At 43.9% G+C, this 16,724-nt stretch overlaps 1 protein-coding gene across 5 annotated transcripts in view; it reads left to right on the forward strand.

The window, feature by feature from the left end:
* The window catches only part of MTA3 (metastasis associated 1 family member 3), a 218,029-nt gene extending 210,949 nt beyond the window's left edge, over positions 1-7,080 (forward strand). For 4 of the 5 annotated variants that reach the window (XM_055327315.1, XM_055327316.1, XM_055327313.1 and 1 more), the window contains exon 17: positions 3,476-7,080. In XM_055327315.1, coding sequence (XP_055183290.1) covers positions 3,476-3,501 — 26 coding nt within the window. In that variant the 3' untranslated portion in view covers positions 3,502-7,080. Of the gene's footprint in view, positions 1-2,610; positions 2,685-3,475 lie in introns of all 5 variants that reach the window. The other variant, XR_008664722.1, reaches the window with a different exon arrangement.
* The last annotated feature ends 9,644 nt before the right edge of the window (positions 7,081-16,724 follow it).

The raw sequence follows: 16,724 nt of genomic DNA on the forward strand, positions 1-16,724 counted from the left end.
TGATTTTTAGTTGCTCTCCAGAACCTTCAGGCATTTAAAAAAAATTTTTTTTCCAGAATTTATTACTGCTATTGGCTGGAAGGTTAGCCCAATATAAATTAGCCCACCACTCTAGATATTAGGCTCTCTGCCAACTCCCTTTGGTTCTCGCAATTAAAAATTTTTTAAATTATTTTTTAAGTTTGTTTTTATTTATTTATGTAATCTCTATACCCAAAATGGGGCTTGAACTCATGACCCCATGATCAAGAGTCATATGCTCCTCCAACTGAGCCAGCCAGGTGCACCTCAATTTTTTTTTAAGTAGCATACTGTTTGTGTTTCATGGATGCTGTATCTTTTCTTACTCCTCTGAGGATATTAATGATGGTGTTTTCTGTTTTTTAAGTTTTCTTCTCCATGAATAGTCTATTTCCTTCAATTTTAATTCTTCTCTTTGTTCTTTGTTTTGGTCTCTGACATTTCTGTTGGAGGTTTTTCCCTAATGACCTGTGGTTGTTTACTAATGTTTGAGAGTAGGATACTAAAATCAGATTGAAAGATCTGTGCCCTATAGTACACTTCATGGTATGGTGATCAGGTTGGGCTGTTTGTTGGCTGGCTTATATGCTACTATTTAGAGGTCTGCTCTCATAGGCTGGTCACATTTCCCAGAGAAGATTCTTCCCATCTATTTTCATCAACTCAGGCTGTAATAACACATGCTGCAGATGGATTGCTTATAAACAACAGAAATTTATCTCCCACAGTTCTAGAGGCTGAGAAGTCCAAGACCAGGGTATGGCATGGTTGGGTTCTGATGAAAGCCCTCTTCCAGGTTTCAGACTGCTGACTTCTCTCTGTGTCCTCACATGGTAGAAGGAGCTAGGGAACTCTGTGAGGTCTCTTTACACCCTTGTGACCTAAGTACCTCCCAAAGACCCCCCCCCCCAATACTATCACATTGGGCATGAGGATTTTAAGATAGGAATTTTGTGGGGGGACAAACACCAGATCATAGAATAATCTCTTCTCCCAGAGTTTAGGTTTAGCTGCATGCTTTCTGGGAGCTAAATGGGAATAATGCTGGAGGTCTCACCATCTAGTAGACATATGTTCACTTGATTCCTCAGTTTTGGAGTAGCCAGCCCTGCCCTCAAATGTGCTTGTTGCCTGATGTCTCCTAGGACTGAGTACCTCTGGTGGGTCCTCTTCAGAGGACACACATTCAGACTTATGGGAGGCAGGCAATTGCCTAAGAGCATGGCGTTAGGAGGGCTTCTAGGGGTCTAGCTGTTTCTCAAACAGCCTTCAACTAATCTCCATGCTTCAGTCTCCTTCCTCTACTGCTTATGGTCTCTGGTGTTAATTCCTAAACCATTTGAGGACCCTCTGGAAAATTGGGTTCTTGGCTTACCACACTGCCAGCTTCAGGTTTGGCTTTCTTGAGTGCATAGTCTGTTATCACTTGTGTATCTGCTTTCCAACCTCCAAAATTCTGATGATGGTTTCTCCTCTGGGTTTCAGAAGGGAGAAAAATGAACTCAGAATCCAGCAACTGGAAACCTCCCAGAAGGTTGCTTTCATTGCATTGGTTAAGCTAGAGTGCAGAATCTCCAAGTCCATGGACCTGAAGTATCTCTGAACAGTTAAACCAAGAGGGAAAATTCTGTAAAAACAAAACAAACAGAAAAACACAAAAAAAACCAAGCGCTTATGAATCAGGGTTAGTATACAAAAGTAGCAAGTGTAGATTAATGCTTTTGAGAATTTATTTATAAGCAAAAAAGGGAAATGTTTTGGGCTACATAATCTAGGAAGGAGATCTGAGGGCTTCTCCTGAGGCTGTCTGCTGTGTTGGGGCCTCCACACTTGGATCCTGCTTGATCCTTGCTTCAAGGAAATGCAGTGGGACTGAGGAAGCTCCCAGCAGGGGGCAGCGAAGTGATAGCCTTACAAGGGCAGATGGTAAGCACTGTGATTCTCCAGCCAGGAGTGCAGACTTCACATGTTTTAACTTAAAACCACGGCCAGTATGAAAGCTGGTGTCAACTCTGACGCTAGAGCATTGCTTTAGAAACTGAAGCAGGTAAGTTTAACACAAATAAAAGGAAGTACAATTTACCAAAGCAGATCAGAAACCTGGGAAACTCTTACAAGTGGCTCTTCTTGCAGATGGCTTCATTCCACAGAGGTTGGACAAAAACAGAGCATCATCCTCCAACCCTTGCAAAAAACAAAAGAGAGAGAGAGAGCACCTTCTAGGAAATCCTGGAGGTCCTGACACATACATAACCCTTCACTTAGATGCTGAAGAGGGCAGTATGCTTTTAATGGGATAGATGGAGAATGTGGCAGCTTGGTGTAGTGAGAGATCTTGACCTGAATCAGGAAGATCTGGCTTCAAATCCTGCACTTACTCGCTTGTGTGACCTTGAGCAAGTTCCTAACCTTTCTGATGCTCACCAGGTTCTAGTGAAAGTTAAATCATGCAATTATATAATCCATAACAGGTTCAAAAAAGCAAAGGTTGGCCTAAGTCCGAAACGGAATCATCTGGGTTTTTATTTAACACGTATTTGCTGAGCCCTATCAAATACCAGGCTGTGTACATATATCTCCCTATTCTAGAAAGGCTCATGAAGTGAAGGCCCAGCTCTGTTCCATCCTGCAGACCTTCCTCAGGATGGCGGGAGGCTGTGAAGGTGAGCATCCCTGTGTCCTCTCCTGGTTGCAGAGCATGATGGGAGAGAATGTTCTAGCACTCCCTGGGCTGGGGCACCTGGTCCCATTTCAGCAAACAAACCCCACTTCCCTCTTAGCTGCTTTCCTAATAACCATGCAAAAGGTTTCACAACTTAGTAACAGCAGATAGTAATGATACAGTTTGCAGGCCACTTCTGCTTTTCATTTACTTGTTTCTCTTGAGCGTCTCTAGATGACCAGCTCTGGGGAAGGAGAGTTGAAGGTTTGGGGTGAGGGGGTGTGGGAGGTGGGAATGAGGGCCACTATGACACTGTGGGTATTTGAGATTCGGTAGCCCCCTACAGGAAAATGTGTTCCTAGCCTCTGAGTGCCCACATCACTACCATTAATTATGATTACTTCAGATCACGGTGTGTCTCCCCCAGGCTAGTCATGCTCCCCATTCCTTAGTATCTGGTCAGAGACAGCCCATGATAATGGGTTTGATAAGCATATCGGGACCTGCTGGTATGCTGTCTGCCTTGGCAGTAACCACTACACCTGCCCCTCCAAAACCCAGCTTTTAATGAGGATACATCACTGTCATTCATGTATTTCCTTGGCCTCAGTTAGACTTCCTTTTAGTCCAACCTTAAACTACCCTGTAAGCTTTTGTTTAAATTAATGCGTGACTGCCTTTCCTTGACATTTGTGACATTTTTGGTGGGAGGGATGGCTCGGTCCTTGCATTCACCTTGCCGCCATGGTCAGAACTGCATTAACATTGAGCCCCATTTCTCTCCTTCCCCAGAACTCACATGCTGCGTGTCGGACTGAGCTACCCCTATTCATCCTATAAGCCAAGACTCGCTACACTGTCCCGCTGATGTTCACAGTTGTTTCTGGGAAGGAGGCAGTCCTATTTCCAGCACATTTCAGTGGGAGACCTGCGGTGCCTCCTGGAGACTCAGTGAGGCAGGGGAGGAAACTGTAGGAGTGCACATCCCCAGAGCTGCGTCTCCATGTGTGAATCAATGTCACCTCGCTTTCCTCTCAGAGACCTAACTGTCCCACGGCGGGACCTGCCTGAAAATTGAGGAGTGAAGAGAGCCCCTCAGCCTCCTCCTTGTCCAGCACTCTGCTCCCAGGCACCGCAGCTCCCCAGGCAGAGGAGAGCTCAGAGCTGCTGCTGCCCTGCATGTGTCAGCTCAGCCCTGTTGGTGCTCTGATGCTCTAATGGAGGGACATGGCAGCTTTCTGAATGGATTTTTCTTAAGAAAAGTGCCAGTGTTTATGCACTTCATGATACCTGCCCCTCATCCTCGCCGTAACTGTCACTTGGCTTTTTCTCAATAGGTTTCATCTTTATTTATTTATTTTTTTAATGGGAAAGTTTTGCTCTTACCCCTGCATCCTATATTCGCCCCCCCCTCCTGGACCCCTCCTAGGTACAGAATTATGAGATTCCGAAAAAAAAAAATAAGAAAATCATTCTTCCATAAGCCTGTGAACTCTTCATATCATCTGTATTTTATTGTTGGAGAGAAGCTGGTGTTCTACTTGATTCTGCTGGCCCCAGACAGCTCCAGCAAAAACAGATGTTTAAACCGAGCTAAGCGTGTATATCACTGTGGCAAGCCATCCGTGTACTGCCCTATTTCCTGACAGCCAAGCCAGCCGCCGAACTACTGCAGCCAGGTCAGTCCTTCAACGAGTCACAAATCACCCAGGTTTATTTTAAGCAGATGGAATCTGTTTGGCCTAGGAGGGTGAAACAAGAGAAGTGTGTTTGCAGGTGAGTGTGTATATATGACACCACGAGCTCCCCTCTCCATTCCAGCTCAGACATTGCTGTGAACACATGCGCCTAGGCCCTGGGACATGTGCCTGTGACCCAGTTTTCACTGGCTTGGGTCCTTCCTGTCTGCCCTCAGCACCAGCCTTTGCTGGCACCACTGGCTGGCCATTCTGCAGCACTGTGCACACAGCTGCAGGGGTAGGAATAACTTAGTGCCCCACAACTCCCCGAGCATATAAGAATCTGGCTGCTTCCCTGTCCTCCATTTGCAGCCACAGGCCACAGGCTCACAGCACTGTGAAAGAAAACTGGAGTCTGGCCTTCCAGCTGTCCCTGGGGTCTGCCACTGGATGGCCAAACAGCCAGGTGGTTGCAGGATAGAATGACTACAATTGAGCTGACACTCCCCTTCCCCCCCCACCCAGCCCTCAAGCAGAGTGAGGTATCACTAAAATGACGGTGCCCAGATCCTCGGAGGCTGGGTTCAGCTCAGAAAAGAGAATGTGATGGATGATGGCTGGCTGAAGGCGATGCCCAGAGCTCAATCTCCAGTTTTGCAGCCCGCGTGGCTTCCCTTCTAAGGAGTTGCTTCTCATCTTTGGCTTTTGCAAGGGTGACCTGGGGATGTTCTCACCACTGCTAACTCTTGGAGCTGTTCTGGGTCTTGGCTCAGGGCCCCTACTATGGGCCCATGTTAGAGGTACCCAGTGAGTAGGGCAGAGGTGACAGGAATTGCCCTCAGGGTTCTCCAGAGAGAAGCCCCCTCTGCAAAGACCCAGGGAGGGGAAGCAAATGGCACTCTGCATCACATACCATGTGGTATGTTCTCTCTAAAGAAAGACATGGGAAAGCTGTCTCTGTGTCCTGCCCTGGATTTATTGTCGCACATGGACACAGGGTGTGCAATGGCTCCCAGGCCCTTTCACACGCCTCTCCTGACCCGTGTGAAATGTGACTGTTGAGATGAGAAAAGTCCACTTCTGTGACTCCGCTGCCAGCCTTCACTCTGCCTTTTGGGAGAGGCCCTCCTCACCCAGGCCCAGGAAAGTTGGAGACCAGGGCCAAGGCCAGTGTGCAGGAAATACAGGGAGTGCCCCCACCCTGGTTGTAGTTTACTTTTAGCTTTGGAGAAAGCGCTGCTCCTTTTGAGCCACATGTGTGAGGAAAGCTGTTCCTTCACCTTGTAGTAAGAGCTCCTGGTTCTGCAGCCCCATCCTCCTACAAAGAGGATGTTGACTAAGATCTTTTTGTTCTCACTTCATCTCTGGAAAGTTCCCCAGCATTCTGATTGAACACTCAAGGGAATAAAGAAATGACACCAAGGAGGCTCTAACATTTGCCTTGGCCATTTTGAGCAGTTGGTGCTGAGAACGTTTCCCAGCCACCCAGCCCTTTCTAGGGCCACAGTGTTTCCGCTGTGTGTGTTAAGGGTATGTCAGCATTGTGCAGTGAACTTGTGGGCTAGATATGCGGGTGTGTCTGCACAGCCCACAGGTGTGCCTGGTGGCGCTGTGCTGAGCCTGATCTGTGCTCCCTTGGATGAGGACACGGAAGCTCACAAGCCATCTTCCCATTCTGCCATCACTACCTGCCCACCCCTAGAGATGGTGGCAAAGAGGAAGACAGACTGGGTGTTAGCCCACCTCTCACAGCTCCACTTTGCCCACAGCCTGGCTTATTAGTCAGCATGCAACCAGGGAAACAGAGGCCACTCCAAATATTGAAAACAGGGGCTTTTATCCAGAGAATCATTGAACACAGACACCAGAAGAACCGAGAGGCCATGCAGGAGAACAAGCGGCAACCTAGAGGTGGGGAACTGCCACCACCAGGGGCTGGTGGGACACAGGGGAGAAACCATGTTACCAGAGCAGGGGAACTGGGGCCACTGGGAGGAACTGGGGACCATGGAAGGCCTATCTGGTGGGAGCTGGGGCCTCGAGGAAGCAGGGTCCCTACTGGAAACAATCCCCACCCCACCCCCGGCAGGTGTGGGGAGGAATAGCTTGGCTTCTCCTTTTCTCCTGCCCTACAGGTTCTTCAGGTACCTCTGGTTAGGGAAGCCCAGCTGGAGGCCAGCTGACCTGGGGTCCTGGCACAGGCACGTGGCAGCATTCAGTCCCCACCTTTCAGAGCAGAGTGGGGAAGGCAGGCTGGGACATGCATGGCCTGGGTTTTCCCCATGTCATGTCCAGCCCAGTGTTTGTACCCCGTGCTATCCTAAGACTCCGGGGAGGATAGACGGAGGAACTGCCTCCCCCCGGGGTAGGGGGCTTTGTAGACTCACTCACCTAAAGAGGAAAATGTTTTTGGAAGGGAGGGGTAAAGCCTTTATTCTTAACAGTTGTCCCTGTTTTCCTTTGGGGGAATTTACCCATTTAGCCACCGCGCCTCACTGTTCCCCTCAAGAAAGCCATGTCCCAGTTTCCCTTCCATCCCTTGGCCTCCAAGTTCTGACTTGCCCTGCCAGAGAACACTGGCCCAGACCATACATAAGTGGTCATGAGTGTTTCCGCAGGATAATTCATTCTGAGCATCATATTAGTGTGGAATGTCTGTAAGTAGATCCCATCTACTAATCAATTTGTATTGTGTTTCCAATAAATTTCTGGAGATCATGTCTGGTTTTATGCTGTGCTTTCCTGGGATGGTGGCTCAGCTGTAAGGCTTGGTGCATGCTCGCCCCAGCCCTCAGCATCAGATGCCCCTTGTCTTGGGTTCCCTGTCTCCCTGCAGAACTCACAGACCAGGCTGGTTAGGCTGATTTTCCCCAGCCACACTGAGACTTTCAGGGAACTTTTCCCAGGGTCTGCATTTTCTCCTACTGCCTCATAAAGCCACATCCTGAGGGCATGGAGGTTTCATGAAGCTAGGTCACTCCAGGAGGTGGCCATGGACCCTTGTGTGCCCTCAGCCTGGAGGTAGGAGGAGTCACCTTTCCCCATCAGCAACTCTGGCCCTGCTGTGCCCAGCGTTGTATGCTGGGCCCCCGGTGAGAGAAAGGCTACAGAGCAGGTGAAGGGACCCAGGAGCTGCACACCACATAGATGAAAGCCCAACACCTTCTTCTCAGGCCCGTAAGTAGAAAAGAAATGTCTGAGTTTTCTTAAAGGTGGAGGGAGCCCAATCTGAATGCCTAGCATTCTCCACTGTTTCCGGATTGCCCTGAGCATTGAAACCTGCTTGGTAGAAATTATTCTTGGTTGGGTATTTTGTTGCTTCAAACCTGTTTGACTGCAGTGTAGACTCTGCCTCAAGTGCTGTGCTAGAGCCATTGTAAATCCACTTGGGACCCCTTCAGCCCAAGTCTGTGAACTACACCTGTTTGTGATCCTTGTTTGCTGGGATTTGTGAGAGATTTTTTTAAAAAGAGAAAAGGGGGGTGCACCTGGGTGCCTCACTTGGTCGGGCATCCAGTTCTTGATTTCAACACTGATCAGGATCTCAGGGTCATGGGTTGAGCCCCACATCGGGCTCCATCCTGGGAGTGGAGGCTGCTTGAGATTCTCTCTCTCCCTCTCCCTCTGCTCCATCCCTCCCCCACTCATGTGCACTCTGTCAAAAAATAAATAAATAAAATAAAAAGAGAGAGAGACACTGAGTTTCCTTCCAGAGTTTTCACTAGAGAAGGAAGACATACACACACAAGATTACCAGAGACCAGGAGCCTTATAATGAAGGCTATGTCTGTTCTTGCAGGAATTCTGAGATAGAGGGCTCAGTAAGGCAGGACTCCTGGTCAAGAAAAGTTTTGTGGAAGTAGGGGGACCCCTCAGGATGCATGAAACACAGCAGCCTTGCTGAGATTTTTTTTTTCATTTGTCACAAGTGTGTTCATAATTGCTCACTGAAGCATTTTTCTGAAGACTTCTTTAAAATCCTTGTTAAAGGGGATCCCTGGGTGGCTCAGCAGTTTTGGCGCCTGCCTTCAGCCCAGGCCGTGATCCTGGAGTCCCGGGATTGAGTCCCACATCAGGCTCCTTTCATGGAGCCTACTTCTCCCTCTGCCTGTGTCTCTGCCTCTCTCTCTCTCTGTCTGTCATGAATAAATAAATAAAATCTTTTAAAAAAAATCCTTGTTAGACAATTCTAATGTCTGTGACATCACAATGTTGACAATCTGTTGATTGTCTTTTCTCATTCAAGCCAAGAATCTGATGGTTCTTGGTACTTTCGTTGAGTGCTTTTGATTGAAACCTGGACATCTTGAGCATTATCTGTGAAACTCTAGATGTTATTTAAATATTGTTTTAGCAAGCCTTGTGTGAGACTCTCTGGCAGAATAAAGGGGGAGCTGCTTTGTTACTGCTAGATGAGATGTAAGTCTAGAATCCCCACTGTGCATTTAGGGACTCCGGGAGGCTCCTCCTTACTGCTAGGTGTTTTGTTTTCTTTGCTAAGTTTTCTTAACTTTTTCTTTTTTAAATTGAGACATAATTGATATAAAACATTGTATTAGTTTTAGGTGTACAAAATAATCATATGATATATGTACACTGCAAAGTGATTACCACAATAAATTTAGTTAATATCCATGCAAGTTTTTTTTCTTTATAGGAACTTTTTAAAAAAGCTTTTATTTGGGATGCCTGGATGGCTCAGCGGTTGAGCGTCTGCCTTTGGCTCAGGGCGTGATCCCAGAGTCCCAGGATCGAGTCCCACATCGTGCTTCCTACATGGAGCCTGCTTCTCCTCTCCCTCTGCCTGTGTCTCTGCCTCTCTGTGTGTGTGTGTGTCTCTCATGAATAAATGAATAAATAAATAAAATCTTAAAAAAGCTTTTATTTATATGAGACAGAGTGAGCAAGTGAGAGAGCACGCAAGCAGAGGCAGAGGGAGAGGGATTAACAGGCTCCCCTGCTGAGTAGGGAGTTTGATGTGGGGTTCAGTTCCGGGATCATCACCTGAGCCAAAGGCAGATGCTTAACTGACTGAGCCACCCAGAGGCCCTTCTTATGGGAAATGTTAAGACTTACTCTCTTAGTAACTTTCAAATACACAATATAGTATTGAAGTATAGTCACCAAGCTATAAATAACATCCCCAGGACTTGTTTCTCTTATGACTGGAAGTTTGTACCTTTTGACCAACTTCACCTATTCTCTCATTCCCTACCTCTCACCTCTGGCAACAACTAATCTGTTCTCCATATCTATGAGTTTGGTGGTGGTTGTTTCAGATTCCACATGTAGGTAAGATTGTACAGTATTTGTCTTTCTCTGAATTATTTCTAGTATAATGCCTCAAGGTCCATCCATGTTCTCACAAATCGCAAGATTTCCTTCTTTTTATGGCTGAATAATATTCCTCTGTGTACGTGTGCATGCATGTGTGCACATACACTCCACATTTTCTTTATCCATTCATCTCTCAGTGGACACTTAGGTTGTTTCCATGTCTTGGATATTGTAAATAATGCTGCAGCAAACATGGGGGTGCAGATTTTTTTTTTTGAGACAGTGATTTTATTTCCTTTGGATAAATATCCAGAAGTAGAATTGCTGGATTATATGGTAGCTCTATCTTTATTTTTAATTGTTTTCATTTTTATTCATCTCTAAGTATTTTCTTATTTATCTCATGATTTCTTCTTTGATCCATTGGTTGTTTAAAACTGTATTGTTTCTTTTTTACAGTTTTATGAATTTTCCAGTTTTGCTTTTGTTACTGATTTCTAATCTCATCCTGTTGTGGATGAAGATACTGTGTATGATATCTATCTTTTTAAACCTATTGAGACTTAATTTATGGTCTAAAATATCTATCCCGGAAAATGTTCCATGTACACTTGAAAAGAATGTGTATTCTGTTGCTGTGGGTGGAGTGTTCTGTACACATTGGCTAGATCTAGTTGGTTTATTGTGTTAAGTCCTCTGTTTCCTTACTTGTCTCTGTGTGGTTGTTCTATCCATTATCAAGAGTGGAGTGGCGAAGTCTTTGCTGTTGTAGAACTGTCTATCTCTCTCTTCAGTTCTGTCAGATTTTGCTTTATATATTGTGATGGTCTGTCATTAAGTACATGAATGATTACAGCTGTTACGTCATCTTGTGGTACAGAACCTTTTATCAATATATAATATTATTCTTTGTAAACCTTTTTTATTTTATCTGATATTAAGTATAGTCACCCCTGCTCTCTTGGTCACTATTAGTATGAGATATCTTTTTCCCTCCTTTCATTTTTTTTTAAGATTTTATTTATTTATTCGAAAGAGAGGGAGAGAGGGAGGGGCAGAGACACAGGCAGAGGAAGAAGCAGGCTCCATGCAGGGAGCCCGACGTGGGACTCGATCCTGGGGCCTCCAGGATCACGCCCCGGGCTGAAGACGGCACTAAACCGCTGAGCCACCTGGGCTGCCCCCCTCCTTTCATTTTTATTTTTATTGTATTTATTTTATTTATTTTATTTATTTTTATTGGTGTTCAATTTACCAACATACAGAATAACACCCAGTGCTCATTCCGTCAAGTGTCCCCCTCAGTGCCCGTCACCCATTCACCCCCACCCCCCACCCTCCTCTCCTTCCACCACCCCCAGTTCATTTCCCAGAGTTAGAAGTCTTTATGTTCTGTCTCCCTTTCTGATATTTCCCACACATTTCTTCTCCCTTCCCTTATATTCCCTTTCACTATTATTCATATTCCCCAAATGAATGGGAACATACACTGTTTGTCCTTCTCCGATTGACGTACTTCACTCAGCATAATACCCTCCAGTTCCATCCACGTTGAAGCAAATGGTGGGTATTTGTCATTTCTAATGGCTGAGTAATATTCCATTGTATACATAAACCACATCTTCTTTATCCATTCATCTTTCGATGGGCACCGAGGTTCCTTCCACAGTTTGGCTATTGTGGACATGGCTGCTAGAAACATCGGGGTGCAGGTGTCCTGGCGTTTCATTGCATCTGAATCGTTGGGGTAAATCCCTAACAGTGCAGTTGCTGGGTCGTAGGGCAGGTCTATTTTTAATTCTTTGAGGAACCTCCACACAGTTTTCCAGAGTGGCTGCACCAGTTCACATTCCCACCAACAGTGTAAGAGTGTTCCCTTTTCTCCACATCCTCTCCAACATTTGTTGTTTCCTGCCTTGTTAATTTTCCCCATTCTCACTGGTGTGAGGTGGTATCTCATTGTGGTTTTGATTTGTATTTCCCTGATGGCAAGTGATGCAGAGCATTTTCTCATGTGCATGTTGGCCATGTCTATGTCTTCCTCTGTGAGATTTCTCTTCATGTCTTTTGCCCATTTCATGATTGGATTGTTTGTTTCTTTGCTGTTGAGTTTAATAAGTTCTTTATAGATCTTGGAAACTAGCCCTTTATCTGATATGTCATTTGCAAATATCTTCTCCCATTCTGTAGGTTGTCTTTGAGTTTTGTTGACTGTATCCTTTGCTGTGCAAAAGCTTCTTCCCTCCTTTCATTTTGAACCCGTTTGTGTCTCTGGATCTCAAGTGTGTCTCTTATAGATAGCATAGAGTTGGATCAGATGTTTTTATCCATTCTGCCAATGTCTGTCTTTTGATTGGTGAATTTAATCCACTTACATTTAAAGTAATTACTGATAAGGGGGGAGACTTCTATTTGTTTTCTACATGTACTATAACTTTTATATGTTTCTTATTCCTATATTACTGTCTTGTGTTTAGTTGATTTTTTGGTAGTGAAGTGTTTAATTTCTGTTTGTGTATATTCTATAGCTATTTTCTTTGTGGTTACCATGGGATTGCAGTTAGCATGCTAAAGTTATAACTCTAATTTGAATTTATATCAGCTTAACTTCAATAACATACAAAAAAGTTTGTTTCTTTATAGCTCTGTCCCTACCCCTTTTGGTTGTTGATGTCACAAAATTACATTTTTATATATTGTGTGCTCCAAAACATAAACTCATGATTCTTTTAAGTGCATTAGTCTCCTAAATTATGTAAAAAAAGATTTGGAGTTAGAAACCAAAGTTATAGTAATATTCTTTTATACTTTCTTTTAATTCTTTTTTTTTCTTTTAATTCTTTTAATAATTGTTTTTCTTTCAATGTATTGGTCTCTGTAATCACACAGAAAGCAAACAAAAGTACAGTTACAAACCATTATTACAATAATACTACCTTAAATAAGTACCCATGTATTTATCTTTATCAAAATCTTTACATGTAGTTTCAAGTTACTGTCCTTTTTTTTTTTTTTAAGATTTTGTGTATTTATTTGAGAGGAGAGAGAGAGAGAGAGAGAGAGAGAGAGACCACAAGTAGGGGAGGAGTAGAGAGAGCAGGACAAGCAGACTCCACACTGAGCATGGAGCTGAGTTACTGTCCTTTGATTTCAACTTGTGGAATTCCCTTTATCATGTCTTGCCAGGCAGGTCTTGTGGTCACAAATTCGCTCTCAGTTTTTGTTTAACTGGGAATGTCTTAATTCCTCCCTCACCTTTGAAGGACAGTTACTGTATACAAAGTTCTTGATTGACAGAGTTTTCTTTTAGCACTTGGGATATACTGGTCCACTGCCTGCTGCCCTCCAAAGTGTTTGATGAGAAATCTGCTCTTATTGAGGGCACCCTGTATGTGATGATTCACTTCTTTGTTGTGGCTTTTAAGATGCTCTCTTTGTCCTATGTCTTTTGAAAGTTTGCTTCTAATATGTCTCAGTGTGGGTTTCTTTGATTTTATCTTTTTTGGAGTTCATTGAGCTCTGCCTCATAAAGGATTACCTGAATTGTTTTGTCCCCACTGATCACTGGCAACAAAATGCTTTTTTTTTTCTTTTTTTTTTTTTGAGATTTTATTTATTTATTCATGAGAGACAGAGAGAGGCAAAGACACAGGTAGAGGGAGAAGCAGACTCCCCACAAGGAGCCCGATGCGGGACTTGATCCTGGGCCCTAGGATCATGCCCTGAGCCAAAGGCAGATGCTCAACCTCTGAGCCACCCAGGTGTCCCCAAAATGCTCTTTAAACCAAACTTTGGGTAAGATTCCCTCCTTCCTACAGACCCCTCAACTTTGGCCCACCCTCAGCCTGAGCCAGCACACAAACCCTCTGGAGAATAGGCTGGCCTCAGGGTAAAACTCTAATTTACTATCCTATCATGCCATCCTTTCATCACACTTCCTCACACCCATTCTTTTCTATAAAAGAAAAACTCTAAAAATAATAATAATAATAATAATAATATAAAAAATAAAATAATAAAAATAAAAAATTTTAAAAACTAAAAAAATAAAATAAAATAATAAAATAAATTAAAAAATAAACTAAAAAATAATAAATAATAAAAAATATAAAAGAAAAATTCTTTTTGCTTAACCCATGTGACACATACAGATCTTAGGGATTCTCTGTTAGAGTAGTCACGTATGCTTTCCCTCATCCCTCATTGCAATTGTTCCTCCTCCACTCCTCCCCCACCCTGTAGAATCCTTCAAATAAAATCTTCCCTTACTAAATCTGGATTTGATCTTTTATTTGACACCAAGAATATGTTAAGAACATTGATGGGGAATAGAAGGTTAGCTGAGCACAAAGCACAAGCTCACACCCTGCAAACCACCCCCCACACACTCCTGGGTGGGATATCTGTGACATTCCTCTAGGAAGTTCCCAACTGTCTTAGTGTTAATGCCTTGTTAGAGGGAAAAAAAAAACAACCTTAACTTGACAATGACAAGGCCTCTAATATCCTGTAAGTCTTCTTTAACATACAAAAATCCTTTTGAAGCCTCCCTTCTCCTTCTTCCCCCAGCTCCCAAGTATGTAATCAGCCACCCTCACAAGCCAGGGACAGCAGCTCTTCCTGCCCACGGGTCCTGTCCCCATGCTTTAATAAAACCACCATTTGCACCAAAGATGTCTCAATAATTTTTTCCTGGTCATTGGCTCTGGACCTCACCCCACCAAACCTCACCTATATTCCAAAACTACATCAAATATCAAGGAAAGAGATGCTGTAAATTTGGATTAGGTGGTAAATGCATGTGTATTAATAAAACCCCATGAATAAGCGATATGAATCTCTAATTCAAAAACCATTAGCCACAAAAGTGCTAGATTCAAATCAAAGAAGTAAAGTTGCAACTAAGTTAACATTTTAAAAACAACAAATTATGATTGATAACACTTTCTTGTTTTTGTCTAATATTAGGCAAAGCAGCACCAGGACTCTGATCAATAGAAACATATTATGGACAGCTAGGGCAATGACAATTCTCTAGAACTTCCTATGTAGTATACAATTTCTGAAAATTTTATGTTAACATTTTAGCCAAATGAAAGCATATCTTGATCTAACCAAACTTCCTGTGCTGCTCATTAATGGTAATGTATCAGATAAACGTAATTACTTGTAATACCCCTCTTTTTACAAAGTTAAACAAAAGTGACTTTCTAGGGACCCTCTGGGAAATCTCAAAGACGATTTTAGGTGTGAAAGATACTCTCTAGGATTTGATTCTTTTTTCATTAAGATTTTATTTATAAAAGAAATGACATGTATCCATCACTGCCCTAAAAATCTTCTGTGGTCTTCCTGTTCATTCCCTCTCTCTCCAGCCCTGGCACCCTCCCCTGTTCCCGGGCAACCACTGAACTTTTTACCGTCTCCATAGTTTGACCTTTTCTAGAATGTTAGTTAGTTGGAATCATATAGTATATAGCCTTTTCAGATCGGTGATTCTTTCACTTAGAAATGTGTGTTTGTGTGTTTAAGAGAGGATTTGATTTGGGGAAGACAAAATATCGACAGCTTCTGTCAGGAATTTTGAGCATTTAAGGTAGGATCATGGATTATTAAAAAATAATACTTGGCTGCCACACTTTTTTAAAAGTTTATTTATTTAACCTTCTGTTTGTGTATTTAACTCAGACCTCTATAAACCATTATATCATTTATCATCACCTTCCCTCATCCCTCCTGCAGGTCAATGGAAATCTGCTGTCCTAGGGAGGACCCATCTTATATCTATCTCCTTCCCTCCCTCCATCCCTCTTTCTCTTCCTCAGTACCCTCTCCTTCCCCCCTCTCTCTTTTTCTTCCCCTCCCCTTTTCTCCCTCTTTCTTTTTCTCTCTCTGGTTTATTTTTTTATTTTTTTTTAATTTTTATTTATTTATGATAGTCACAGAGAGATAGAGAGAGGCAGAGACAGAGGCAGAGGGAGAAGCAGGCTCCATGCACCGGGAGCCCGACGTGGGACTCGATCCCGGGTCTCCAGGATCACGCCCTGGGCCAAAGGCAAGCGCCAAACCGCTGCGCCACCCAGGGATCCCTCTCTCTCTGGTTTAGATTCCAAATCCACTGTGTCTGATTTGGCTTTGCTTTGCTTTCTATACAAGCACAGGTTTGTGTGTTTGTTTTTTAAAGATTTATTTTAGAGAGAGAAAGAGAGTGCAAGAGGGAGGGGCACAGAGAGAATCCTAAGCAGACTCCACACTGAGTGTGGAGCCCGACGAAGGGCCAATCCCAGGACCCTGAGATCACAACCTGAGCTGAAACCAAGAGTCAGATGCTTAACTTACCACACCACCCAGCTGCCCTAAGCAAGATTTGACAAGGTCCAAGATTGGGGCAAAAAAGCCTACAAAGACTACCTTATAAATTCTAGGTGTTGGGATCCCTGGGTGGCACAGCGGTTTAGTGCCTGCCTTTGGCCCAGGGCGTGATCCTGGAGACCCGGGATCGAATCCCACGTCGGGCTTCCGGTGCATGGAGCCTGCTTCTCCCTCTGCCTGTGTCTCTGCCTCTCTCTCTCTCTCTCTCTCTCTCTCTCTCTCTCTGTGTGTGTGTGTGTGTGTGACTATCATAAATAAAAAAATAAAAAAAAATTCTAGGTGTTGTTTGCATATGATTGATGACTAGGCTTTTCCTAAAGAAGAGTAGTCAGGTCTCCTTGGTCCCAGTTCCTTTTTTTTAGAGCGAATGAGAAAGAGCGGCGCACACTTGAGCATGGGAGCAGAGAGAATCTTAAGGAGGCTTCATGCCCAGCATAGACCCAAGATTGTGATGTGAACCAAAAATCAAGAGTCCAATGCTTAGCCAACTGAGTCACCCGAGTACCCTTTGGTCCCAGTTCTTGAATGTAGCTCAACACTAAGCATATTACGGAAAACTCTGGAGTGATTCAGATTCTCCACTACTTGGCAAGACTTCCTCCACTTAGTACAAATCAAAGAGGCCTAACTTACTGTCTGGACAGAGTCCTTCACTTATCTGTGAAATGGAAGCCCAGGAACTTTGAGCTCCTTACCTTCAGGGTATGTTTTGG

Source organism: Nyctereutes procyonoides, unplaced genomic scaffold, assembly GCF_905146905.1.
Source record: "Nyctereutes procyonoides isolate TBG_1078 unplaced genomic scaffold, NYPRO_anot_genome, whole genome shotgun sequence".
NCBI classification, from domain to species: domain Eukaryota; kingdom Metazoa; phylum Chordata; class Mammalia; order Carnivora; family Canidae; genus Nyctereutes; species Nyctereutes procyonoides.